The sequence below is a fragment of the Oryctolagus cuniculus genome, chromosome 17 (genome assembly GCF_964237555.1).
Source record: "Oryctolagus cuniculus chromosome 17, mOryCun1.1, whole genome shotgun sequence".
NCBI classification, from domain to species: domain Eukaryota; kingdom Metazoa; phylum Chordata; class Mammalia; order Lagomorpha; family Leporidae; genus Oryctolagus; species Oryctolagus cuniculus.
In genome coordinates this window covers 62193284-62221221 of record NC_091448.1, presented here as the reverse complement: position 1 = coordinate 62221221, position 27938 = coordinate 62193284, and the positions used below count along the sequence as shown (strand labels likewise).

Sequence of the window (27938 nt, the reverse complement as noted above, 5' to 3'; positions counted from 1 at the left end):
CTCCTCTGGGGGAGTAACAGGCCAGCAGGCATGGGACTGCCAGGGAGGACCCTGTGCATTCGAGCTCTGGTCGCGAGGGTGTGAGGAGCCCTTCGGACGTGGCGGTGATCAGATTTGCCTTCAGGAAGAGCCTGGCTGGGTGGGAGCTGGCCTGGCAGCAGGGAGCCCCCTCCCGACCTCTGCCTGGCCCTTGCGCTTCCTCCTGACTTGGCCCGTGTGTTCCAGGGTGGCCTCCCCGGGCAGCGCCGGCACCCTGCACGCCCTGAGCCGCTACAGCCGCTACACCAGCATCCTGGACCTGGACAACAAGACCCTGCGCTGCCCGCTCTACAGAGGCGCCCTGGTGCCCCGGCTGGCCGACCACCGCACGCAGATCAAGCGGGGCAGCACCTACTCCCTGCACGTCCAGAGCATGCTCACGCAGCTCTGCTCCAAGGCCTTCCTCTACACCTTCTGCCACCACCTGCACCTGCCCGCCCACGACCAGGAGACGCGGGAGCTGGTTGCCAGCCGCCGGCTGAGCTTCCTGCAGCTGAACCTGGGCCTGGTGAACGAGGACGTCAGGGTGGTGCAGTACCTGGCCGAGCTGCTGAAGCTGCACTACCTGCACGAGGCCCCTGGGGCCGGCCCCCCCACTCTCAGGTTTGACTACGTCCCCAGCTTTCTGTACAAAATCTGAGGGTGGTCCCAGCCCCCGCGACCAGGACCTGTGACTCAGGCATGGGGAGGGCGGGGCGGGGCGGCAGCCGTGGCTGTGGTGTGGCTGTGGTGTGGCTGTGGTGTGGCAAGCGGGACCTGGGCAGAGGTGGGGGCGGGGCTCTCTCTGAAGGCGTCTGGGTGGACCGTGACAGCTGCCCTCGGCTCCCTGGCCAAAGGTGGCCCCTGGCAGGGCAGAGGGCGGCCCCGGCTTTTGAGGACTGGCAGCCGGGGCAAAGGAGATGCCGGCCCCCGGTGGGGTGGGAAGGCCCAGCACGCCGGCTGGAGCACACCGGCCACATTTGGCGACAGAGGCAGCCGGTAACTGTGCTGATTTGGTGAAGAACAGGGCAGAACGTCCATTGCCCGCTTAGCCCCTAGCCATGGCCCTTTGTGTAGCCCCCTGGACAAGTGAGGCGGTGGGGAGAGCCCCGCCCAGCTGGGTGCTGAGGAGTGCTGGTAGCACCCTGCCCCTTCCCCGCCCCAAAGTCACTCTCCCTGGGAAGTGGGCGCGGAGGGCCTGAGCCAGGGGCGAGGACGGCCCTGGGAACTGGGAAGCGCGCAGACGGGCCACGAGGCCACCCCACTGTGCGAGAGAGACGCTCCCGCTCCGCGCTGGGCCTCGGCCTAAGCCACGCCCTGGTCCCCCACCACTAACCTTTGCAACCACTTCACTACCTCTCCCGGGGTCTGGGTGTGGTGACGGTGATGGGGGGCTCTGTGCAGCCGGCCAGGTAGGGATTTCCTGGGCAAGCTCCTGTTTTGCGCTCCGAGAGGCTGTGTGCACCTCTGGCCCCGTGGCTCCCCCCCCACCACGGGAGTCCCCCAACAAGGAAGGCGTTCGGGACTTGGAAGGAGATGTCCTCCTGTCTCCCTGTGTGTCCCAGTGACGGGGGCCAGCACAGCTCCCTGGGCACCAGTATGCAGATGTGGGGCTTCCCACAGCCCTGAAGATCCCATACCTTTTTTTTTTTTAAGCTATTCCCTCTCCTCCTCCCGACCCCAGGTGGGGAAAACTCTGGGTATTGACTGCCTTCTCATTTGCTCCATGAAAGCTGACCCGCAGTGCCCGCGTCAGCCACGGGGGTGCATCTGTGGGGCGCTGTGGGTCGGGGGGTGCGTGTTTGCTTCCGAGGCGGCTACCTGTGGCAGTTGCCACTCCTCCATCCCCTCGGGCACGTTCTCGGACTGACAGTGTAAGCATGGAGCGCCCCTGTCTGCTCAGGACATCTGCCTGCCCGCCCTTGCGGGCGCCCTCGCCCAACACCCCCCACCCCGTGTGTTCTCCGTTGCTGTCTGCCCCGTCTCCCAAGACCCTGGCCGTGTGGCATTCGTCTCAAAGGGAAGGGAGGCCGGGGTCCCGTGACAAGCGGGAGAGCGGTCACGGCAGGCACTGTGACTTGGTATATGTGCTGCCGAAGCGAGCACCAGGCACTGTGACTTGGGACGCCACCGATACAAGATGACTCCGGGCAGCCAGACGTGGCTCCTCCCAGCTGCAGCCGGGCCGCGCCCGTGCACTTGGCCGAGAATGCCTAGGCGCTAAGTGAGCAGAAGAGACCAGCCGTGGGTGGCCGCAGGGTGCCTCCCCTGGCTCCGCACCAAGGACAGAGGGCCTCACGGGCTGATGGTTTCACTCCAGGATTTAGGGTTTGATTTAAAACTACCTTCTCCACGCATCAATTCCAAAGATCCCGGTGATGCAAAGTCTTGTGTCCCCCAGAGGGCTCTGGCGAAGGCGGGGACCACTGGGCAGCTCTGCCGTCTCAGCCCTGTCCACTGCACAGGGCCAGCGACTGAAGCCTCATGTCCCTGAACGTGGGCAGTGGGAGGCCAGTGCCGGGGGACCAGTCTCTTCTAGAACTTTCATTTGAGGGGTTCCTCGGGTTGCCACACTGGATTGAAACATTCAGAAACACCACCGCCCAGAGAACACGCGGCATCCGGGCCCCAGTCATGCTTCAGCGTGCACTGCTGCTTGGAGCGCCCCGTGCCGAACCTTCGTTGTCTGAAGATGGTTGCAGCTTGGGCTACGAGGTATGCCCAGCGGTTCCCGCAGGCACACCATAGGATGGGCAGGGCGGCCGGGGTGCGCGCTGCCCCTCACGCCTCACTGGTTTCCTAGGAAACTCGCCTGTTTTGGTGGCAGCTTTGGATTTTAGAAATTGTGACTTTTCTGTAACGTACCAGAGCAGCTGAAGCCCCACACGCTCCTCCAGGACCTGGAGTGGCCTGCGACAGCTTCCCTGTCGCTCCCTGCCTGGCTCCTGCCGCCTCGGTTGCCGGTCAGATGTTGTACTCAAAGCACGGATGTCCACTCACTGCTCACAAGGCTCATTTCAAACTCCTAGGAGGTCCAGCAGCACCCACCACACACACACACCCGACCAGAGCCATGTGGTCGTGATGCCAAAGGCCATGCCTGGCCTGTGCCGCACAGCGGTCCACACTGTGCCCTGTCCCGTGTCACCTGCGAGGCACTGAGCCCACAGCCGCTGGACCCCCCAGCTCCCCGAGAAGCTCAGAAGAAAGTGCCTTGGTCTGTGCTCTGAAGCGACCCGCCAGCTCTGCCTTGGCCCCCGTGCTGTGACTGAGATGATAAATGGGACTGCACGAGCGGCGTGGCGTTGATGGGCTACAGAAAGGAAAAGCATCCAATTCCCACTTCTGCCCAGCGAGCAAAACCAGCCTCAGCCGGCAGCCTAGGGCACACCAGGTTTTCCTGAGCCACCTTCGAGCGCCAACCTAGCCTGACCTTAACTTTGCCGAGGTTTGGAAGCGTCAGGATGGAGGCAGAAGTTGGGGAGTGGGGGCCCCCGAGCACCATGCCGCACACGGACTTCCCGGAGCGGAGCCTGCACCAGGAGCCCTGGGGACGTCCGGTTGTCTGCAGCCGGGGAGGAGTCGTGCCCCTGAACTTGAGGCTGCGAGGGCGGCAGAGCCATGCCTCAGTTGGAGGCGGAGACGTGGGGACTGCTGTCACACAGGCTGGACACGGGCTGTGGGCTGCCACCCGCAAGGCCTTCCCCGACTGTCCTGCGCGGGTGGCTGGAGGCAGGGCTGCGCTGACAAGCGGTGAGAGGCTTAGTCTGTGATGAACTCCTGTCATTTCTGAGGAAGCTCTTTTACTACTGCATGTCCCCCTCCGTCTGGACACGAGTCCTGCCCCACAGCAGGAGCGCCAGGAGCCGTCTGGGGCGGCGCCTCCTTTAGGTGTTGCTGCACGAGAGTTTAACCAGAGTAAACGCCAAACCAATAGTACGAGAAGTGTACTTTTTCAGAAATTAATTTATTTGAGTTCAGATATTTTTGAAATATAAAATTGGTTGTATTTTTTAAAGCTATAATTCTTGTAGACATTCTGTGGTTAAAACCTTGATTGTGCTTATTAAAAACGGTCAGCTATGTTTTGCACTTCAGCTATGTGAAAAATAAAGTCTCTTTGGGAAGGTGACATGCGGCTTCCTGTCACAGTGCGGGGTGGGGGGTGGTGGCAAAAGCCGGCGGCTGGCACTGGGCGCTTCCTGGGGCAGGTGTGGAGGAGACCCAGAGCTGCGGGAGCTGTACCTCCCGCCAGGCTGGGCACACCTCTTCCGGCTCCGGGGCACGCCTGTCAGCTGCGGTCGTCCTGATTCCGCTCTGCGTCCCTGACACGTCCCGGCGGGCAGCTCTCAGCCGTGAGCACGGGGCCCGGCCGGCTGCAGCAAGCCAGACCAGTGCCCAGGGGCGCTAAGAGAAGGGAGGTGCACAGCCGGCCGGCCGGCCTCCGTGGTTCACCGCCACGTCCCTACTGCCCCGGGCCAGCCTTACTCCTCCCAGGACAGGGGTTTGGATGTGGGAGGAGACGAGGGAAGTCCAAAGGCACTCCCCACGGGGGCACGAAGCGGGGTCCCCTCGGCCTCAGGGCGCCGGCCCCTCTAGAAGCCGGGCAGGCCGGGCAGCGGGAAGAGGGCGGCAAAGCTCTCGACCTCCTGGCGCAGGGCCCGCACGGCCCTCTGGTGCTTCTCGTCGCCTGCCAGCTTCTCCTTGAACTCCTTCAGGGTGGCCCTGGGGCCCGTGTCGTCCTGGATCTGCACGGTGAGCTCTATGCCTGCGCACGAGACAGCGGCTCTGCTCTGGGCCTGCCCTGCCACCCCAGAACGCCCCTGGGGCTGGCCGCGCGCCTTCTCTGGGGTCAGAAGAGCTGGTCACTCTGCCCCCCTCTGTCACCAGCACTCGGCCCTGACACAGAAGCCCCTCCAGCAGCGGGGACGCTTGCTCCCGGGCCGCCAGCACGCGACCCCTCGTCCTCACCTCTGTGGATGAAGTGCGCCACTTTCTGGAAGTCTTTTTCCAGGAGCCCCCGGGATGTCAGCGCTGGGGTACCCAGCCGCAGGCCGCTAGGCCGCAGTGCACTCTTGTCACCTTGAAAACAAACAGAATAATTTTTTTTTTTTTTTTTGACAGAGTGGACAGTGAGAGAGAGAGAGACAGAGAGAAAGGTCTTCCTTTGCCGTTGGTTCACCCTCCAATGGCCGCCGCTGCCGGCATGCTGCGGCCAGTGCACCGCGCCGAGCCACAGGCAGGAGCCAGGTGCTTCTCCTGGTCTCCCATGGGGTGCAGGGCCCAAGGACTTGGGCCATCCTCCACTGCACTCCCGGGCCACAGCAGAGAGCTGGCCTGGAAGAGGGGCAACCGGGATAGAATCCGGCGCCCCAACCAGGACTAGAACCCCGTGTGCCGGCACCGCAAGGCGGAGGATTAGCCTAGTGAGCCATGGCGCCGGCCAAACAGAATAATTAAAAAAAAAAAAAAATGGGGCCGGCGTTGTGGCGCCGCAGGTGAAGCCACTGCCCGTGATGCAGCCGCATCCGGTCAACCTCCTCCTTTGGGCTCCCAGCAGGGTGAGGGCCACGTCCCAAGGAGTGGGTGTGGAGAGAGCCAAGGTTTAGCCGGTCTGTGTCCTCAAAGGGCAAATAACGGCCGTCGGCTTCACCTCTGGCCAGGGGCAGCGCACGTGGGAGAGGAGAGGTGTGGGAAAGGCGGCCCGGGGGAGTCTCACCTGGGCAGGTGTTCTTGTTGCAGGCGATAGAGCAGGCTTCCAGCACCTTCTCCGCCCTCCCGCCATCTGTGCCTTTGGAACGGAGATCCACGAGGATCAAATGGTTGTCAGAACCACCTGGAACCAGAGTCGAACACACACATGCTGAGGGCCCAGTCAGTGCCCAGGGAAGGACCTCTGTTCTGAGGAGCCTGAGTGGGCGCCCAAGGGGTGCAGCGGGTGAGGCCAGCAAAGGGAACGCGCCTAGAATGTTCAACACCTGCAGAGCTCAGATGCCAGGGGCCTGCCAACAGGGGAGGTGGAGCCCCAGAGGCGGGGCGTTCACAGCCACCATCTGCCTCCATCTTTGGCACCCTCAGAAAGCACAGTGGACAAGGGCAGGCCAGGGAGCGGAGGAGGCGTGGGCTCCCGACACTCGCTGGGAGTCTTGCCACCCGCCAGCTCTGGGGCTGGCATAGGCGCCTGTGTCGCCGGTGTCCCCTGTGGGCTCCGGTTCAAGCCCCAGCTGCTCCACTTCCAACCCAGCTCCGTGCTAGTGGCCTTGGAAAAGCAGCAGCCTGAATGTCTGGGGCCCTGCCACCCACACGGGAGACCTGGAAGAAGCTCCCGACTCCCGGCTTCGGCCTGGCCCAGCCCCAGTCATTATGGCCATCTGGGGAGTGAAGCAGCAGATGGAAGATCTCTGTCTCGCCCTATCTATAACTCTGTCTCTCAAGGAAATAAACAAAATATTAAAAAAAAAATCTTTGCAGCTCCCACTTCAGAGCTGCTAAGCTACCTGTTCTCTTTTTTCTAAAGATTTGTTTTATTTACTTGAAAGGCAGAGTTAGAGGGAGAGGGAGAGGGAGAGAGAGAGAGAAAGATTTTTCCATCCATTGCTTCACTCCCCAAATGACTACAATGGCTGGGGCTGGGCCAGGCTGAAGCCAGGAGCCTGGAACTCCATCTGGGTCTCCCACCTGGGTACAGGGGCCAGGTACTTGGGCCAGGTACAACAGCAGGGGGCTGGATTGGAAGTGGAGCAGCTGGGATCCGAACCAGCGCCCATATGGGATGCTGACGTTGCAGGTGGAGGATTAACCGGCTGCACCACGAGGCCAGCTCCTAACCCGCCTTTTCACAGAATCCCCAGGGGGTTCATGTGTGCCTCCAAGTTTGAGAAACAGTGACCTGAGGGACCTTGAAGGTCACAGCCACGTGGGGGCCTCTAGGGCTTGCTTACTTGAAGCCGTGGGGGGTGAGCAGAAAGGACAGAGGGGAAGTGAGGCAGAGCAGGACAGGGAGTGGCTGTCCAGCCTCTGCCAGCTCTGCGTCTCCTGGACACAGCCCGGTGGAGCCCCCGGCCACCCCAGCCCCTGGGCCACCCCAATGCCGCAGCTCGTGCCGTGAGAAAAACACTGCCTTCCCTGTGGGAAGCAGCCGTGCCTGTGAGTGGACGGTGCACCTGGAATGGGGCCCTCGCCTGGGAAGCCACCTCCCAGCAGAGACCCGGCCCTGCCCCCCAAACCCCCACCCCAACGGGGCAGAGACACTTCAGTGAGACGGTGCCCTCTGCCACTCCACCTGCCACCTCCCAGGGGTGTGACCGCCACAGCCGGAGCACTCAGGTGAGCGCCAGGGGCTCTGAGGACGGACAGGTGACAAGTGGCAGCTACGGTTCCCGTCGCCTTTGCAGATGGAACGGCGGCAGGTGGGCCGGAGGGCCACAAAGGGGCCACGCCCTCCCAGGCCACACCCCGGTGCACGCGGACCTGTCCGTACCTGTGACAATCTTGTACCCCAGCTCCACGAGGGCTGCGGACAGGGCCCTGCAGTTGGCCACCACCTGGCGCTGGTACTCCTTGAACTCCGGAGTCATGGCCTGCTTCAGGGCCACGGCGACCCCTGCGTGGGGAGGACAGAATCAGAACCTCCACCGGGGCACGCGCAGGAAGGCAGCCCTCGATTCTGTGCAAGCCCCTAGGGCGCAGAAGCAGGGAGCAGGGGTCCCGGCGTTCAGTCAGAGGGCCGCAAACAAGGGAGGGACAGAAGCGCAAGACCTGTGCACCTGCCCCCAGCGCAGGGCCTCTGATCAGTGCCGGTGGGAACAGCTGAGTGGCGGCCCTGAGCTGAAGGGTGGCAGTCAGGGACCACAGACACACGGAAGCCGCCACGGCTGAAGGTCCCCTCCACCGCAGCCCTGAGGGCCACCCCAAGGTGCCGGGCCGGGCTTGCTGACGCCTTACCTGCGATGGCGTGGTTGTGGGGGCCGCCCTGCAGACCCGGGAACACGGCGGAGTTGATGAGCGACTCCAGGTTGTACAGGATCTCTTTGCCAGTCTTGGGGTCCACGCTGCGCACTCCTGGGTGAGAGGAACACGAGATCGGCTCCTGGAAGCTGTCCCGGTCCCCCCTTCACCGCAGTTTGAAAGGGACAGGGACGTGGCATGCAGACCGGGTCCCAGGCTAATGGTGTGAAGAGGGCAGGGACGTAATCCAATGGCGGTGTTTAGGGGGCGGGCCTAGTGGGAAGTCCCAGGTTCCCGGGGGGTGTGCCCTCGGCAGGTAGGTCTAGGGAGGGATTGGTCATGAACGCCATAGTCAGGCCAAGCCCCTCTCTCCCACCTGGCTCACCAAGAGTCTTCCTCCACACTCGCTCTGCCATTGCCGCCTGCTGCCTCCCCCCCGCCCCCCCCCCCCAGCGCAACTCCTCTTGGACTTGAACTTGCAAACGCTGTGAGATGAACAAGCCTTTGTTCTTGGAAAGGGAGCTGCTTCGGGTATCTTGGGCTCCCGACGGCCTCGCTTCTGAGCCTGACCCTAGGTGAGCCCGGAAACGAGCGGGCGGGTTCCTGCACTGAGACTGCACCAGCGAAGACCGGCATCTTACAAGGCAGGCGCCATGATGGTCACCCTAAAGGCTACTGTAGGGGCCAGCGCTGTGGTGTAGCGGGTAAAGCTGCCGCCTGCAGTGCCAGCATCCCACATGGGCACCGGTTCAAGTCCCGGCTGCTCCACTTCCCATCCAGCTCTCTGCTGTGGCCTGGGAAAGCAGTAGAAGATGGCCCAAGTCCTTGGACCCTGCACCTGCTAGAGAGACCCGGAAGAAGCTCCTGGCTCCTGGTTTCGGATCAGCACAGCTCCAGCTGCTGCAGCCAATTGGAGAGTGAACCAGCAGATGGAAGACCTCTCTCTCTGTCTCTCCCTCTCACTGTAACTCTACCTCACAAATAAATAAATAAATAAAATCTTAAAAAAGAAGAATCACATCAACAGTGGAGAAAACACGTCTCCTGGGCAGGCAGGAAGGGCTCCCTGCCTCAGCAGCATCTCCACATGTAAGGACGGTGCTCAGGGCGGCCCAGAGCAACGAGGCACCGGGCGGCCGGCTGGGTCTGGCCCCAGCCAAGTGGCCAGGGGGCTGGCTTTTCTGACGCAGGGTCAGTGCATCAGGTCTCCCCACAGGCTCAATGATGACCTGACCCCTAGCGCGGTCTCCCCAGCCAGGAGAGCCCTGGGACAAGGGGAGGGTCCAGAGGCAGGGTGCAAGGTCCTGGACAGAGAAACTCGGAACGATTCAACTCATGTTGAGGTTTATACATCAGTGTCTTATAGTTTGGTTACTGTGAGTCTTTCTTGAGAAACATGTGGGACCACAGTTAAGTTCACCCAAATCACACACCGTTGCGAGGCCTCCCTGCAGCCCCTTGATGGCCAGGCACACCTTCCGGCCATTCACACACCTACTTCCTGGGAGGATCAGGTGAGCAAAAGGCACAGGGTTGCTAATCCGCCTGGCCCCGCCCCCTGGGTTGCTAATCTGCCCCTCCCCACCCTTGGGCACGCACCTCTCCTGTAGAAGATCATGCCGGCCCGGCAGCCTCGCAGCGTCTTGTGGGTCGTGGTGGTCACCACGTGGCAGTGCTCAAAGGGGGAGGGCACCACGCCGGCCGCCACCAGCCCGCTGATGTGCGCCATGTCGGCCATGAGGTAGGCCCCGTTCTCGTCCGCTATCTTCCTGAGCCGCCCGTAGTCCAGGTTCCGGGAGTAGCAGCTGGTTCCTGAGGGCGGGGAGTGGCACAGTCAGGCCGCTGGGGTGGCGGGCAGCCGGGGCAGCCGCGCGGCCATCTGCGGAGGGGCCTCCCCTGGGACCCCTGGGAGCAGAAGGGGAGGCGGCCCCGGTCTGCCGCCTCAGGGTCGCGGTGGCCACGCCGGCCCCCAGCGGCAGGGGTCCACACGTCCAGGTGCTTCGCTGACAGCCCTCCGACCTTACTGCACCTCGCAAACACTCGCGGCTCAGCGCTCCCAGGCAGAAGCTGGCACGGAGCGCAGGGTCCTGCACCTGCTCTCTAGGAGGCGTGGCCGCCTAGGAGGCGTGGCCAGCCTAGGAGGCGTGGCCGCCCTAGGAGGTGTAACCTAGGAGGTGTAACCTAGGAGGTGTGGCTGCTCTAGGAGGCAGGGCCGCCCTAGGAGGTGTGACCTAGGAGGCGCGGCCGCCCTAGGAGGTGTGACCTAGGAGGCGTGGCCACCCTAGGAGGTGTAACCTAGGAGGTGTGGCTGCTCTAGGAGGTGTGGCCACCCTAGGAGGCGTGACCAAGGAGGCTCGGCTGCTCCAGGAGGCGCGGCCACTCCCCACCCCGCCCGCCCCCACTGCACCTGCGATGATCAGCTTCGGGTGGAAGAGGCGCGCGTTCTCCTCCAGCCGGTCGTAGTCGATGTAGCCAGTGTCTGGGTTCACCTGGGGAGCGTTGGGGACACGGGCTGGGGCTCACGTCTCCAGCAACACCGCGCTCCACAATCCGGGACAGTCGGGGCCTGTCCGGAGGAGGCTGAGGCAGGTACGGGGTGGGCCGCCGAGAGCGTCCCTCACACACCCGGGATGCCCCGGGTTCCCTGCCCACTGCCCCCGGCAGACGCACGGATGGAGAACAGGACGTGCACGCGCAGCAGTGGAGCACGGTTCAGGCTGGAGAGAAGGCAAGGCTCCCCTTTGGGAAAGCACGGAGAAGCGAGAGGACGCTGTGCCGAGTGAGATGGGCCAGAAGCACAGGGACAAACACGCGTGACCTCACCCACACGTGGGCGGTCTCGGACAATGGACCTCACAGAGGCAGAGCAGAGGGGGAAGGCAAGGAGGGAGGGAGGGAGCTGGCGTTACGGGGGCCAGTTCGAGACTCGGCTGCACCACTTGCAATCCAGCTCTCTGCTGTGGCCTGGGAAAAGCAGTGGAGGATGGCCCAAGTGCTTGGACCCCTGCACCCGCATGGGAGACCCGGGTGAAGCCCCTGGCTCCTGGCTTCAGCCTGGTCCAGACCTGGCTGCTACAGAAGCAGCAGAAGGAAGATCTCTCTATATATAACTCTGACTTTCTTTTTTTTTTTTTTTTTTTTTTTTTTTGACAGGCAGAGTGGACAGTGAGAGAGAGAGAGACAGAGAGAAAGGTCTTCCTTTGCCATTGGTTCACCCTCCAATGGCTGCCGCGGCCGGCGCGCTGCAGCCAGCGCACCGCGCTGATCCGATGGCAGGAGCCAGGAGCCAGGTGCTTTTCCTGGTCTCCCATGGGGTGCAGGGCCCAAGCACCTGGGCCATCCTCCACTGCACTCCCTGGCCACAGCAGAGGGCTGGCCTGGAAGAGGGGCAACCGGGACAGAATCCGGCGCCCCGACCGGGACTAGAACCCGGTGTGCCGGCGCCGCTAGGTGGAGGATTAGCCTATTGAGCCGCGGCGCCGGCCCATATAACTCTGACTTTCAAATAAATGAATAAATAAATAAATCTTATTTTGGAAATCTTTTTGCAATAAAAATCTTTCTCCAAAAAAAAAAAAAAAGATTTATTTATTTGAGAGGCAGAGTTACAGACAGAGAGGGAGAAACAGAGAGAGAGGTCTTCTATCCATTGGTTCACTCCCCAGATAGCTGCAACAGCAGGAGCTGGAGTGATCTGATCCGAAGCCAGGAGCCACATAGATGCAGGGGCCTAAGCGCTTGGGCCATCTTCCGCTGCTTCCCCAGGCCATCAGCAGGGAGCTGGATTGGAAGTGGAGCAGCCGGGACTTGAACTGGCACTGTAGGCAGAGGCTTAACCTACTACACCACAGTGCCAGCCCCAATAAATCTTCAAAATCTAAGCAAAGCAAAAGAAGAATGGGGGCTATCAGGGGACGGGGAGGTGGTGCAGGAGGGGTAAGCGCTAAGTATTTAAGGAGAGGGAGATGCTGATAAAATGATCCAGAAGTACTCTTATGTAACATTACTGTGTACCCCATCATTCTTTGGTGGTAAAAATTTGTCAAAAAAAAAAAAAAAATTAAAGGGAAAAGGTCAACTCCACTGAGTGGTGGATCCAACTGTGAAACACATAGCATTTGCTGGAGGGAGCCCAGGTGACGGAACACAATCTAAGGCGGTCACAGAGGGAACGGCCCTGGGGTCTGGGACACGGGGGCTTCTGGGAGGAGGTGGGCAGACAACACCCGTGTTCGGATGCTCCCTCCCCAGCCGCAGCCCTCGCACGGCTCAGCTGCTCGGTCCCACCAGGGCCCACCCGCGACAACAAGTTTTAGGTCCCTGAACACAAAAAGCCCTGACAACTCGCTGCAGTCACACGTGCCGTGTGCCAGGTCACAGGAACCAAGGCCGTGCCCAAAGTCAGGTTGAAGGACCATTTGTGGGGGCTGGTGCTGTGGCGTAGCGGGCAAAGCCACTGCCTACAGTGCTGGCATCCCATATGGGCACCGGTTCCAGTCCCGGCTGCTCCACTTCCAATTCAGCTCTCTGCTATGGCCTGGGAAATCACTGGAGGATGGCCCAAGTCCTTGGGCCCCTGCACCTATGTGGGAGACCTGGAAGAAGCTCCTGGCTCCTGGCTTCGGATTAGCTCAGACCTCTCTCTCTCTCTTCCTTTCTAACTCTGCCTTTCAAATAAATAAATAAATAAATCTTAAAAAAAAAAAAAGAGGGGCCATTTGTGGCCTCAGGTACTTTGCTTTAAGGTGTTTCTCAGCCTCTGGAACTCAGCAAAGAGATTGTTGGGCTGACAGCATGCCAGCAGCTGAGGCCCAATTCTAAAACATGGACACAACTCTAATTTTTAGAAAAAATTCATCATTTCCCTCCCACCAGAACAAAACAAAACAAAAATAAAAACAAAACCTGCTGCTGCTTTCTCCTTCCACATTTTGCATTTTAAACTTGTGGAGTTGAGTTTCGCTTCTCCAGGGCCGGCCTTGGGTGCAGTGGATTAAGCCGCAGCTAGTGACGCCTGCATCGCATGAAGGAGCCCTGGCTGGCGTCCCGGCTGCCCCACTTCCAGTCCAGCTCCCTGCTAGTGCACCTGGGAATCAGCAGAGGACGCTAAGTGCTTGAGTTTCTGCCGCCCATGGGGAGACCTGGATGGAGTTCCTGGCTCCAGGCTTCAGCAGGGCCAGCCCCAGCTATTGCAGCCATTTGGGAAGTGAGCCAGTAGATAGAAGAAAAATACCTCTCTCTCACTCTGCCTTTCCAATAAATAAATAAATGGATCTTTTAAAAAAAAAGTTTGTTTTTTTCCTTTTTTAAAAAAGTATTTCTTTCATGGTTTTAACAACTTTTTTCGTTCACAAAGTCGTGGCTGGGCCAGGTTAAAGCCAGGAGCCAGGAACTCCATCCGGGCCTTCCACTTGGGTGGCAGAAACCTAAGTACTTGAGCCATGGCCTGTTACCTCCCAGCATGCACACGGGCAAGAGGCTGGCATTGGGAGTGGAGCCAGGACCCAAACCCAGGCTCTCCTGTATGGGATACGCGCCGTCCCCAGCAGCGTCCTGACTGCTAAGCCAAATGTTCACCTCCTGTTCTTTTTCATTCTTGAAAACGAGGCAATACAACAGCCCCTGGGAGAATTCAAGGCGTGTCTAACGGCGCAGAGGTGGAGGACAGGACAAGAGCCCCTCAGTCACATCTGACTGGGTGACAGTGGACAGCTTAGTGGGAGGGGGCAGGAGCAGGCAGAGCTGGGGCGGCCTGGGGACGGCGGCGCTGCTGCTTGCCCCGCCCAGCCCGGCCCGGCACCATTGCCCAGAGGGTAGAAGAAAGCCCGAAGGGAGACAGGGCAGGCAGGCAAGACTGCGGCCCTGGGACGGCCTTTAACCCCAACCCCACAGCCCCACAGGGCAGGGGCAGGGCCGCCTGACTGCTGGTAGAGGCCAATGGGGCCCGTCTCCGCCTCTCTGCCCACTGAGGGGTGACCTGTGCCTGCCGCTGCCCAAGCTGGCCCGGGCCCCAGCCCCGTCCCTGGCCCCAGCAGTGGCCCCGGGGCTGAGGCCTGTGTCCTGCAGTCAACAACGGGAACAGCTGGAGGGAACTGGGGCACAGGGCAGGACTTCCACATGCCAGGGACAAAATCCTCAGGGATCAAAGGCCCCTGGCCCAGAAGGCACCAGGCTCCCACGCCTCAGGTGTAAGGAACACCTTGCCACCATTCGCTCAATAGTGAAAAAAATAGCAGGAACTGGCCACAACCTGTGACGCTGGCATCCCATATGAGCACTTGTTCAAGTCCCAGCCTCTCTGCTTCCGACCCAGATCCCTGCTAATGCACCTGGGAAAGCAGCAACAGACGGCCCAAGTGCTCGGGCCCCTGCTACCCATGTGGGGGACCTGGATGGGGCTCCAAGCTCTTGGCTTTGGCTTGGCCCAGCCTTGGCCACTTGGCCCTTTGGAGACTGAACTAGCAGATGGAAGATCTCTCTCTGTGTCTGTGTGTCTCTGTCACTCTGATAAAAAATAAATAAAATAAATCTTAAAAAAAAAAAAAAAAATGAGCCGGCGCCGTGGCTCAATAGGCTAATCCTCCACCTTGCGGCGCCGGCACACCGGGTTCGAGTCCCGGTTGGGGCGCCGGATTCTGTCCCGGTTGCCCCTCTTCCAGGCCAGCTCTCTGCTATGGCCAGGGAGTGCAGTGGAGGATGGCCCAGGTGCTTGGGCCCTGCACCCCATGGGAGACCAGGAAAAGCACCTGGCTCCTGGCTCCTGCCAGGATCAGCGCGGTGCGCCGGCTGCAGCGGCGGCCATTGGAGGGTGAACCAACGGCAAAAAGGAAGACCTTTCTCTCTCTGTCTCTCTCTCTCACTGTCCACTCTGCCTGTCAAAAAAAAAAAAAAAAAAAAAGTCCAGCTCGAGGCCAGCGAGCAGCTTTGAGACTGGAAACATCTAGACTGTCCATGGATGGAAACGAAAGTCCTTGCACATAACAGGGCCTGGGTGAAATGAGAAGAACTGAGACGTGGGCTGGGTTCTCAGAACAGACAACCATGTGCACGCAGACATGGGTGCCCACGCACAGCCCTGGTCAGTTGTATCAGAGGAGGAAGTTGTGTGTTTGACAGTTAGCCCAGTGTAAACAGACCCAGCTTCTCAACCTTTCTGCCCCTTGTGGTGGCGACTGTGAGAGTAACCCGGGACAACGCCCTTGACAAAGAACGTGGCTACTGGAAGGATCACAACACCGGACAGGAGGAAAAGGCACAGGTGACTTTCCCACCCGCCCAGCCCAGGCACCTCACGGGCATCTTCCGAGTCACCGTTTATACGGCTGGCGTGCCCAGGTGAGAAACGTTTGCCTGGGTCCCCGGCTCCAAGGTCCCGGCCCCCTCGCTGACACTGGCGTGGCCAGATGGGGCCAGCCCTGGGTGGCGGGTGCAACAGTGGGGTACAGAGGGCCCGGATGTGGAATCCAGGGCTGTTGCTGTCAGCGCCTGTGCCAGGGATCCCACTGCTCTGCAGGGGCCCTGAGCTAGGACGGCCCTCGCTGAGGGCTGCGGCCAGCGTCCTGGAGAGGCCACCACCTCTGCTGTGTCCAAACCCCCGAGTCGCTGCCTCCTTCGCCTGTGTCCCGGTGGCCTCTGCTCAGCCCCCCAGCCCTCCGCCTGCTCTGCCCCCAGCAGACCCCAAGAGCCTGGGGTTGCCAGGGCAGGGCAACGAGGAGTGGCCTGAGGTGGGGGCGGGCCCAGGGCAGCCGTGCCCTGTCTCACCTTGTAGGCCATGGATTCAAAGAAGATGGACGTAGCCGAGATCTTCTTCTTGTCCGTCATGAACCCGTGGGTCAGGTGGCCCCCGTCGGGCAGGTCCAGACCCATGATGCGCCCATGGGGCTCCACCAGGGCCGTGTACACGGCGAAGTTGGCGGGGGAGCCTGAAACAAGCAGAGCGAGGGTGCCACGGTCACTCGTACCCGCGACGCCCCGGGGGGCACCTGCCTTCTCTGAGCCCCAGGATGTATCTCCTCCCCACCCCCAACCCCGCACCAGTCCCACCTGGGAATGAGCAGAGGGGAAGTTCAGGGGCAGGGGACCGCCAGAGCTGGGAGCCCGAGAGCCCTGGGGACCCCCGTGGGCGACCGTGACCCCGAGGCCTGTCCCACGCGGCAGTCACCTGAGTAGGGCTGCACGTTGACGCCCCAGCACTGTGGGTCCAGGCCGTAGGCCTGCAGCGCCCGCTTCTGACACAGCGTCTCCAGCTCATCGATATGCTCAGTGCCGCCATAATACCTGGTGGGGACAGGGAGAGGCCGGACTCAGCGCCGTGCCTGGAGCAGGCCCAGGCAGCTCAGGACAGGGACAAGGGAACAGAGGGAGACACGATGCGCTGTCGGTCCGTGAACGCCGTGGGTATCCGGTAGACTGAGCCAGCCGAGCAGTGAGCAGAGCGCCTAGGAAAATCGGTGGTGGTGGTGGGGGGGTCCAGATTCAGAAAGGAAAGAAATCCCTACACACCCCACAAAGGGGCCGGAGGTCACGGAAGAACCGAAGCCAAGGGAAGTGGCCCACAGCGGTCACAGGAGGGATCCAGCGGCAGAGAAAGCTCTGGGATGAGTCCCTCAAACAAGCCGTGGGCTCCACTTACGAGGGTCCCCAGAGAAGCGAGAGACACAGAGGACCAGGTGGCTGTCGAAGGCTGGGCCGGGGAAGTGAAAAATGAACTTATTTTTATTTTTTTGCATTGCTAATAAAATCTACTTTTCCTAATTCCTTGCCAAATTTACCACCTTGATGATCTGTGAGCTAACAATAATCAGAATGCCTCAAGCTAGAAAGTTGTCGCACTTCGAACACACCAAGCTTTCACAGGTAGAATATGCACGTGTATTTATCAATGTTTATCTCGCTGCGGCAGAGAACATGGCCCGGGAGCCACCATGAGCACAGGCTGAACGCACGCTGTCACACAGGCCTGCGGAACTCCCTCCTCCGACAAAGCCGAAATTCTGTCTGCACCCGGGCCCCGGCAGACTGCTTCCTGTTTCTAGGGGTAACCCGCTACACACGCTTCCTGGGAGCGGGACCAGGCAGTGGGAGCGAGCCTCAGGAAGGTCGTGGAAAGCGGAATTCAGAGGTAGGCTTGTTCTGGTGCAGACTTTTTTTTTTAAGAGTCATACACACATCCATTTGCCTTCTTGTGAATGGCTTATTTCTATTAGCATAAAATCTTCAAGGTCCAACCCCACTTAGAAATGGTTAAACGCGGAGGCAGGTTGCTGTGGCACAGTGGGTTAAGCCACTGCTTGCAGGCCGGCCTCCCATGCGAGTGCTGGCTCAAGTCCCAGCTGCTCCACTTCGGATCGAGTTCCCCACTAATGTGCCTGGGAAGGCAGCAGAAGATCCCAAATGCTTGGGCCCCTGCCGCTCAGGTGGGAGACCCAAATGGAGTTCCAGGCTCCCGGCTTTGACCTGAACCAGCCCTGGCCTTTGCAGCCATTGGGGAGTGAAGCAGCAAATGGAAGCGCTCACACACACACACGCTCTCTCTCTCTCTCTCTCTCTCTCTCTCTCTCTCTCTCTCTCCCTGGCCTTTGCAGCCATTTGGGGAGTGAAGAAGCAAATGGAAGCTCGCGCTCTCTCGCTCGCTCGCTCACTCGCTCCTTTTCTCTGTGAAACTCTGCCTTTCAAATAAAAAAGTAAATCTTAAAAAAAAAAAGCGGAAATTTTGCAACAATAAAAAGAAGGGGTTTCCATTGAATCATACACTCCCTTAAATAGATTAATTACATCTCAATATGATGTAAAAATAAAAGCCAGGAATTTTGTTTCTAGGTTTGTATCAGGCAAAGTCATTATTAGACTGATACTGTTTTCAAATACTAACTTTGGGCCAGGTGTTGTGCTAGCCCGGGTTAAGCCTCCACCTGGGACCCCCACATTCTACATCCGAGGGCCTGGGACAGTCCTTTCCACTCTGTTTCTGATCCAGCTTCTTGCCAATGCGCCTGGGAGGGGCAGGTGAGGGCCCAGAGTACTTGAGCTCCTGCCCCCCACGGGAGACCAGCAGACGGAAGCTATCACTCCGCCTTTTGAATGAATAAACACATAAGTACAGAGTAAACGGAATACGGAACACGGAGCGCTCAGGACTGATGGCACTGACACATAGCAAGCACTCAGCAAACACAAGCAGTTTCCCAGCTTCAGTCCTGGCCACTCGGGCTGTGCACAGGAATCAGCTCTGGGCCAGGGGTTCAGGACCACGGTCTTCAAGTGACCCTCACTTACCCCTTGGTGGCCACTACCCTTGTCTGTCAGAGCTCAGCAGAGCAGAAATGCTACTGAGACTAATGGATGTCCCCAAAAGGCAGTGGCTCTTTTAATATTTATTTATTTGAAAGGCAAAGTTATACGAAGGCAGAGAGAGAGAGAGAGAGAGAGAGAGAGAGAGAGAGAGAGAGAAAGTCTTCCATTTGCTGGTTTACTCCCCAGATGGCTGCAACGGCCAGAGCTGGGCTGATCCAATCCGAAGCCAGGAGCCAGGAGCTTCCTCCAGGTCTCCCATGTGGTGCAGGGGCCCAAGGACTTGGGCCATCTTCTACTGCTTTCCCAGGCCATAGCAGAGAGCTGGATCGGAAGTGGAGCAGCCGGGACTCAAACCAGTGCCCATATGGGACGCCGGCACTGCAGGTGGCAGCCTTACCCACCACTGCTAGGGCCGGCAGTGATGTTTTTCACAGCTCACAGAGCCCAGGAAACAACCTGGCTCACCTCTCCACAGGTGGGAATCCCTGTACTCATCAAGTTGGGGGGAAAGACAGGGAAGCCACCGAAACACCCTCATAAGAGCAGCTAGAAATGCTGGGAGCTCTGAGACAGCCGGGGACTTGGGGTGAGCTTGGCTTTCCTAACACTCACCGCCGACCCTCAGACGGCGCCCGGGTGCCGGGCAGTTCAGTTCACCCACTCACCTCTGGCCGGGGTAGCCCTCTGAGTATTTGTTATTTAAGCAGGAGCCCAGGGCTTCCAAAACCGCACGGCTGGCGAAGTTCTCCGAGGCGATCAGCTCCAGGCCGACCCTCTGCCGGTTGCTCTCCTTCTTGATGATGTCGTAAACCTTAGGAGAAAGCAGGCACCAGGCATTTATGGTGAAAAGCTCAGGGCCAGCGCTGCGGTGTAGCAGGTAAAGCTGCTGCTTCTAGTGCCAGCATCCCATATGGGTGCCTGCTCGAGACCTGGCAGCTCCATTTCTGATCCAGCTCTCTGCTGTGGCCTGGGAAAGCAGTGGAGGATGGCCCATGTGCTTGGGCCCCTGCACCCGCCTGGGAGACCCGGAGGAAGCTTCTGGCTTCAGGTCAGCCCAGCTCTAGCCATTGTCACCATTTGGGGAGTAAACCAGCAGATGGAAGATCTCTCTTTGTCTCTCTGTCTGTCTGTAACTCTGCCCTCAACTAAATAAATCTTAAAAAAAAAAAAAAATGGTACTTCAGCAAATCCAGAAACAGAAACGAGATCAGTGGGCGCTGAGGGCTGGGGAGTCTGGAGAGAACTGGGGTGGCTGTGTCAGTGAGTTCAGGGTTTGAGATCTATTCATTTATTCAAAAGGCAGAGTTACATGAAGGTGGGGAGAAAGAGAGACACCTTCCATCTACTGGTTCTTCTTTTTTTTCTTTTTAAATTTTTTTTAATTTATTTATTCGACAGGTAGAGTTACAGACAGTGAGAGAGAGAGAGAGAGAGAGAGAGAAAGGTCTTCCTTCTGTTGGTTCACCCCAAAAATGGCTGCTACGGCCGGCGCTGCACCGATCCGAAGCCAGGAGCCAGGTGCTTCCTCCTGGTCTCCCATGCAGGTGCAGGGACCCAAGCACTTGGGCCATCCTCCACTGCCCTCCCAGGCCACAGCAGAGAGCTGGACTGTTAGAGGAGCAGCTAGGACTAGAACCCGGTGCCCATATGGGATGCCGGCGCCGCAGGTGGAGGATTAGCCAAGTGAGCCATGGCGCCAGGCCCCCCATCTACTGGTTCTTTAACCAAATGGCCTCAACAGCCAGGGCTGGGCCAGGCCGAAGCCAGGAGCCAGACATTCCACATGTGTGTGGCAGGGACCTAAGCACTCGGGCCATCTTCCACTGCTTTCCCAGGCACATTAACAGGGAGCTGGATTGGAAGTAGAACAGCCGGGACTCGAACAAGCATTCATATAGGACACTGGCATTGCAGGCAGCCCACTTGATTTGCTGCGCCACAACACAGGCCCCCAAACTACAGAGTTAAACAAAGGCCTCAGATGTCAGGGCTGGCGTTGTGGCATGGCGGGTTGAGCCGCCACCTGTGAGGCCTGCATCCCATACTGGAGTGCCGGTTCGAGCCCCTGCTATTCTGCTTCCAACCTGGATGGAGTTCCTGGCTCCTGGCTTTGGCCTGGCCCAGCCCTGGCTGTCATGACCTTTTGGGGGAAACAACCAGATCTGTGTCTGTCTGTCTGTCTCTCTCTGCCTTTCAAATAAATAGGTCAAAGAAAGACGAAGCTCAGATTTAGAAACCTCCGTGACGACCCTGCCCCACTCACCTCTGCGTCGCTGTCCTTCAGGGGCTGGGCCAGCATCTGTTCGTGTGAGGACCACAGGGCAGCGTCCCTGGGGGCCCCATTGACTGCGGTCGCCATCACGCTGGTTCAAGGCCACCTTCACAAAAAGCAGGAAAGACACACGTAAGCCCAGGTTACATCCAGACAGAGCTGATCACAGCCTCTGCGTCCTGCCGAGTTGCCGGAGGAACCTCTTCCCCCAGGATCGCCTTGTAGGACGGAGCAAATTCGAATGCGGAACCACCGCGTGGAACTCCTGGTTCCTTCTCAACTGCGGAGGTCGGACAACAGCAAGTGACCAATCGGACCGGCATCCTGGCTGCACGTGGCGTCCTCTGGGGGAGGCTGGGCCACAAGGAAGCAAGCGCCCAGGACGCCTGGGGACAAGGATAAGGTGAAGAGGCAGGTGCAGGGCTGTGTGGGGCAGAGAGGAAGGGGCAGGGCAGAGAGGAAGGGGCGGGGCAGAGAGGAAGGGGCGGGGCAGAGAGGAAGGGGCGCCGCCCAGGGAGCGGTGGGCAGGAGGCCTGGTGTGGAAAGAACGTCTACACTGCAAGGGAGTCGGCCAGAGGAGACAGCCCGGACTGCGGGATACGCGCACGGCATGATATGCCAGATAAACCTAACTATCGCCACAAGCAGGCTCCCCGTCCCCTGTCACAGCAACCATCCCTTATCTCAGGCAGAGCTAGCAGAAGGGCGCAGTCAGCTATCTCCAACCAGGACACTCCTGGCTGGGGCTTTGTAAGTAGCCATGATTTTCTTTTAAGTGATTTATTTATTTGAGGCAAAGTTACAGAGAGAGAGAGACAGACAGACAGACTGACAGACACAGAGAGACAGAGAGAGAGAGGTCTTCTATCCATTGGTTCACTCCCTAAATGGCCAGAGCTGGGCTGATCCAAAGCCAGGAGCCAGGAGCTTCTTCCAGGTCTCCCACGCAGGTGCAGGGGCCCAAGCACTTGGGCCATCTTCTCCTGCTTTCCCAGGCCACAGCAGAGAGCTGGATCGGAAGTGGAGCAGCTGGGACTTGAACTGGCGTCCATATGGGATGGCAGTGCCACAGGCAGAGGCATAGCCTACTACACCACAGCGTTGGCCAGTAGCTGTGATTTTAACACAAACACAGCATCATTTGAAGAAATACATCCACATTTTGGAGTTAGAAGGCCTAGAGTAAGAAGCCTGAAGTTGGGGCTGGTGCTGTGGCACCAGCATCCCATATGGGCACCACTTTGAGTCCTGGCTGCTCCACTTCCGGTCCAGCTCCCTGCTAACGCACCTGGAAAGGCAGCAGAAGATGGGCCAAGTGCTTGGGCCCCTGCACCCACAAGGGAGACAGGGAAGAAGCTCCTGGCTCCCGGCTTTGGCTTGACTGAGCCCTGGCCGTTGTAGCTATTTGGGGAGTGAACCAGTAGATGGGGGATTTCTCTCCCTCTCTCTTTCAAATAAATAAATAAATTTTACCAAAAAAAACCCACAAAGGCTGAAGTTAGGACACCCATGTCCCACATAGGAGTGCCTGGGCTCGACACCCAGCTTCAGCTCCAGCGGGGATGGCTCAAGCAGTTGGTTTCCTGACACCCACGCGGGACCCTGGACTGAATTCCCAGCTCTGGGATTCAGTCCCCAGCCGCTGCAGGCATTTGAGAGAGGACAGAGGGTTCTCTCTCACTCAGACAAATAAATTAAAATAAATATGCTATGCCCACACCTGCAAAAATGCAAAGTAACGGGCCAGTGCCGCGGCTCACTAGGCTAATCCTCCACCTAGCGGCGCCGGCACACCGGGTTCTAGTCCCGGTCGGGGCGCCGGATTCTGTCCCGGTTGCCCCTCTTCCAGGCCAGCTCTCTGCTGTGGCCCGGGAGTGCAGTGGAGGATGGCCCAGGTGCTTGGGCCCTGCACCCCATGGGAGACCAGGAAAAGCACCTGGCTCCTGGCTCCTGCCATCGGATCAGCGCGGTGCGCCGGCCGCAGCGCGCCGGCCGCGGCGGCCATTGGAGGGTGAACCAACGGCAAAGGAAGACCTTTCTCTCTGTCTCTCTCTCTCACTGTCCACTCTGCCTGTCAAAAAACCAAAACCAAAAAAAAAAAAAAAATGCAAAGTAACACTTGGGCCCACATAGGGGCCTGAAGGGGAGGGGCGTGGAGGAGCGTGGGGGATGGGCACGAGGCTTCCTGCATCTCCCTGTCCAGTCTGGCGGGTGACACCCAGCCCCATAAACCAGCACGATGGCCCCAACAGGCCGGTTGACCCTTGAATTCCAAAGGGAAACATTTCTTTAAATATTAACTGCTCAAGGTTAGAAAGTTTTTGCGGGTGACCAGGAACACCCAGGGGACATTTCTTAATCGCCAAACAACTAAAGTCCATTTGGAGACCCTTCCTGTCGGGCAGGTGGAGTTCAGCTGGGTGAAGGGGCCTGCAGCCCCACCCTGCCCAGGGAGACAAGCCCCTGCCTCCCGCCGCGGGGACTCACCGAGATCATTTCTGCCAAAACACTCACTGCCCCTTTGCCCTCACTTTTTCCTGACCCAAGATACTAACTTGAGCCACAGCTGTACCCCGGCCCCCGAGTGAGAGGTGCCCGTAGGACCTCGCTCAGCTCCTGGCCGTGGCCGTCATGGGACTCACCACCTGGGGCCTTCCACCTTGTGCCCGATGCCTTTGGGGATCAAAGAACTCACCAAATCCACAGCCTTAGGAACCCCGCACTTTCCTGTCATTCAAACAACAAGTTCCAGATGTTTTGTCTCATGTCAAGTGCACCTACCACACCCTGGGGAATTCTGACTTGGCACAAGACCAGGGTCCTGCGACTACACATACACCTGTTAGGCTGCAAAGGGAAAATACTCTTAGCCAGGGCTGTATTTAGAGAAGACACACGGGCCAGCATCTTTTCTTGAAGTCTGGAGGCGGGCTACGGAACATATGCTGGTCCTCAAGACGTTCATGGAATGTGTATTATAAGAAAAACTAGTACGCATGGGTTTCAAACACTTTGGGCCCCAAAAGTAAACTCGCACTAGCGTGTTCTACCACGTCTGGACAGGATCCAGTTTGAGGCAGTAAGAAGGCTAGGACGTCGGTTTGGAAAAAGCCCCCAGTAGAGCGACACAATTTCTGCTACAATTAAAGCAAGAAGAGCAGATTTGTGGTTAAGCTTGGGGGAGAGAACAGTGAAATCACTGATGCTTCGTAAAAACTTTATGGGACAACGTCCAAAAGAAATCAACAGTTTAGGGGCTGATGTTTGGCATGGTGGTTAAGACGCTAGCCGGTACTGTGGCATAGCAGGTAAAGCCGCTGCCTACAGTGCTGGCAGCCCATATGAGCGCTGGTTCAAGTCCCAGCTGTTCCTCTTCCGATCCAGCTCTCTGCTGTGGCCTGGGAAAGCAGTAGAAGATGGCCCAAGTGCTTGGGCCTCTGCACCCACGTGGGAGGCCTGGAAGAAGCTCCTGGCTCCTGGCTTCAGCCTGACCCAACCCCAACTGTTGCTGCCATTTGGGGAGTGAACCAGCGGATGGAAGATCTCTCTCTCCTTCCCTCTCTGTATCTCTGCCTTTCAAATAAATAAATAAATATTTAAAAAAAAAACACAAAACTTCATCTGGGTTTCCCATGTGGGTGGCAAGGACCCAAGTACTTAGGCTAAAAGTGCACATTAGCAGGAAGCTGGATTGGAATCAGAGACAGAACTCAAAACCCCAGCAGCTTATGCATGCCCTGTGCCACAATACATATGCACATTCTCTCCCTCTCCCTCTTCTCTCCCATAAATAGATACAGATCTACATTATTTAAGAGGTAGTCAGAGAGAAAGAGAGAGACAGACACACACACAGATAGACAAACAGCTCCTATACACTTGTTCACTCCCTAAATGCCCACAATGGCCAGGGCTGGGTTGAGTCCAAGCTCAGCGCCAGGAACTCAATCCAGGTCTCCCATGGGGATGGCAGGAGCCCTATCACTTGAGCCATCACTGCTGCGTCTCTGGTGTGCGTTAGCAGAGAGCTGGAGTTGGAAGTCAGAGCTAAAAACTGAACCCAGGCACTCAGATGTGGGATTTGGGCGTCTGAACTGCTGGGCTAAATACCCACTCCCTCTGCTGTTAGCTCTTTTGAGTACATACCCAGAAGTGGAAATGCTGATTAATACCCAGTAGAAATGCTGAATCTTCTGGTAATTCTGTTTATTTCAAAATAAGCTTTTAATATTTAAGAACTTTATTCCTCTGCTATTAGCCTACCATTCATTCATGTTTATTTTTCAAATGTTTACTTATTTATTTTCATCTACTTGAAAGGCACAGTGACACAGAGAGAGAGAGAGAGAGAGAGAGAGAGAGAGAGAGAGAGAGAGAGAGAGAACAGGTGAGCTATCTGCTTGTTCACTACCCCAAATGCCTCCCACACTGTAGCAGGGGCTCAAGCACTTGGGCCATCCTCTACTGCCTTCCCAGGTGCACTAGCAGGAAGCTGGATTGGAAGTGGACCAGCAGGGACTGAAACTGGCACTCCAAATGGGATGTGGACTTAGCAAGTGGCAGCCTCCCCTTCTGCGCCACAGCGCCTGCCCCAACAACTACTTATTGAGTATCCACTGTGTCCCAGCACAGAGCTAGGCACCAGGAATGCAGGTGTCAGCAGGAGGCCCTGCTCTTGTGAGAAACAGCTGATAGACATAAACAAGAAATACACAGGGGCCAGCATTGTGGCATAGTGGGTTGAGCCATCGCCTACAACATCAGCATCCTATATGGCTGCAGGTTCAAGTCCCTGCTGCTCCACTTCTGATCCAGCTCCCTGCAATTGTGCCTGGGACAGCAGCAGAAGATGGCCCAAGTGCTTGGGCCCCTGCTGACCACATGGCAGACCCTGATGGAGTTTCAGGTTCCTGGTTTTGGCCTGGCCCAACCCAGCCGTTGCAGCCATTTGGGGAGTAAACCAGCAGGGGGAAGATTTCTCTCACTATAATTCTGCCTTTTAAATAAATAAATCTTTAAAAAAGAAATACTCAAGATAGCTTCAGCTGGTATTGTCTGCTATGAGGACCCTAAACGGGTGGGAGGGCCACTTCAGACTGCCATGCCAAGTGTCGGAGCTGATACCTGAGCAGTGAGAAGGGGCCAAGTCCATGAGGTTTGGAGTGACAGCAACCCCGGCAGAGCAATACCAAGTGCAAAGCCCTAAGAGAGGAAGAAATTTGACTTCCTCAAGGTCAGAGCCCAGGCTCACGTGGCTGAAGCCTGGGGAAAACACCAGAGTTACAGGAGATGGGATTGCAAGGTCCAAGGGTAACCCAAGGTCAGAACAGACAACCTTTTAAAAGGCAGAGTGACGGAGAGTGAAAGTGAGAGATCTTCCATCTGCTGGTTCATTCCCCAAACGGCTGCCAACAGCCGGGGCTGGGCCAGGCCAGAGTCAGGAACTCCAACGGGGTCTCCCGCCTGGGTGGGAGGGACCCAAGCAGTGGGGCATCTTCTGCTGCTTTCCCAGGGGCATTAGCAGGGAGCTGGAGCAGAAGCAGAACAACTTGGGGCTCAAACCTGCAACCGTGCTCCCAGATGAGATGTGGTGTGGCAACGTGGCTTAACCTGCTGCACCACAACGCCAGCCCCAGGGCAGAATGGATGTGGTTTTTTTTTTTTTGTCTTTACACTGCATATTTTACAAGTCTCAAACTGTTCCCTAGAAAACCCTGATTGAAGCTGTTTCTCAATCCATCTGTGAAATCCGAAACTGACGACCAGAGAAACCCAATCAGAGAGGATCGGGTCTCCTTATGTGACAGAGCAAGTGCCTGGCACTGGCCACCTCCAATTCCCCCTCTTCCCTGCAGTGAGGGAGGGCCGTGGTGATGCCACGGAGTCCGGGTTCGAATCCTGCTCTGCCGCTTACCACCATGCAAGCCCAGGTGCCGGCACCTCTGTGTCTTGGTCTCGGGGATCGCCACAGCCCTCAAGCTGCTGGAGGAATTCAACAAGCCACCAGGCCCAGAGCACTCAGAACAGTGCTGGGCAGTTAACAAGACGCCGCTTGGGATACCTGCATCTCCTATCAGGCCACCTGGGTTCAGGTCCTGTGTCCGCTTCCAATTCTAGCTTCCTGCTGGGATGCAGCAGGTGATGGCTCAAGGACTTAGGTCCCAGCTTTGCCACGGCCCAGGGCCAACCACTGTGGGCCAGTGGATGGAAGATCTCCTGTGTGTGTGTGTGTCTGTGTGTCTTTTTACCTACTAAATAAAGTGAATTACAAAAAAATAATAAAAGAGAGGAGGCAAAGTATTCAAAGTATTAACTCTTATTAAAACATTAATTATTATTGCTATTAAGGAAGCTTGCGGTCCTAAAGCCACAGCCATCCAGAGCCACCTGCTGAGTCCAACACAGCTTACGGCGGCATCCCTGTCACTACGGTGCTGTCTAGTTCTACTTCTCCAGGGTCACTGTGCAGGACTTCAGGGACACATGGCAGGACCCTCAAGAGCCAGGGGAAAGAGTCACCTGTATCACCTCCCCTGTGCCACCAACGTGACCTGGGTCATCACCACACAGAAGCCGGGCGTCTCCTGACACAGCGACAAGCTGCAGGCAATAAACTCAGAGAGCTAAGCGCCCAGGGTCCTAGGAGGCAGCGTCTGACTTCTGGTTCACCTCTCATTCCAAAGCTTTCCCCCAGAACACCACGCTAAGTAGAAACTGTGCATGCTCCCTTATGTAAGAAAATCTACGATGCGATCCCACAAGATCCTCAAGTGGTGTTTCCAGTCCCGGCACACACCCGCACAAGCCTTGGCTGACCAAGGGTCACGTTAACTCCCAGAACTTCGAAGCACGGGCCCCAGGCCAAGAGCCCTAACAGTGCGGTGCTTGTTTGGCGACGGGGTGCAAACAGCAGGTGCAAGCGCTCCCCCGCGGGGCCCCAGGGAGCACCCAGAGGCGAGAACCACGTCGCGGCCTGGGGAGCGCGGGCTTGGAGGGCTGGGGTTCGGCCGCAGACGGGTTCTGCCACGTGGGGTGCCCCTCTCCGGGCCTCGCTTTATCTGTAAAATGGGGGGGGCGGGGAGGGAGGGAGGGGAGACGCTGAGCTGTGAGGATGATGGGGCGAGGCGAGGGGCTGTTCTTTAACCGACAATGCTCCCGCAGAGAAATCGCGCTGCAGAGAGCGGCCGCTCGCGCGCGTGGGTCTCCGCTCAAAGCCCACCACCCCTCGGCCCGGCGGCGAGGCGAGCGCGCCCCAGGCCCGCGAACCCGAGCCCGTCTCCCCTACCGGAACGCGGACCCGTATGCCTCGGTCCCGCGCCGCCGCTCCCACGACCGTCCACGACCCGTCCACTCGCGCGCTCGGCGGCAGGCCCGCCACGTGACCCGCGGAGTCGGCGGAACCCGAACT

The 27938-nt window shown here is 58.3% G+C and overlaps 2 protein-coding genes across 3 annotated transcripts in view; one reads left to right on the top strand and one right to left on the bottom strand.

Moving 5' to 3' along the window:
• Positions 1 to 4150, top strand: part of SMCR8 (SMCR8-C9orf72 complex subunit) — an 11638-nt gene extending 7488 nt beyond the window's left edge. The window contains exons 2-3 of one of the 2 annotated variants that reach the window (XR_011383714.1): positions 226 to 2086; positions 2128 to 4150. Coding sequence is in view for 1 of the 2 variants with exons in the window: in XM_070061549.1 (XP_069917650.1) it covers positions 226 to 679 (454 nt within the window). In the remaining variant the exon portion in view is untranslated. Of the gene's footprint in view, positions 1 to 225 lie in introns of both variants that reach the window. The other variant, XM_070061549.1, reaches the window with a different exon arrangement.
• On the bottom strand, positions 3973 to 27938 carry SHMT1 (serine hydroxymethyltransferase 1; the record flags this gene model as incomplete). Its single annotated transcript, NM_001101717.1, is given in 12 exon segments — positions 3973 to 4786; positions 4990 to 5100; positions 5738 to 5854; positions 7499 to 7621; positions 7963 to 8079; positions 9565 to 9777; positions 10373 to 10454; positions 15727 to 15887; positions 16127 to 16242; positions 18924 to 19069; positions 20522 to 20636; positions 27816 to 27938. Coding segments are annotated over 11 exon segments (1455 nt in total). The 3' UTR covers positions 3973 to 4613.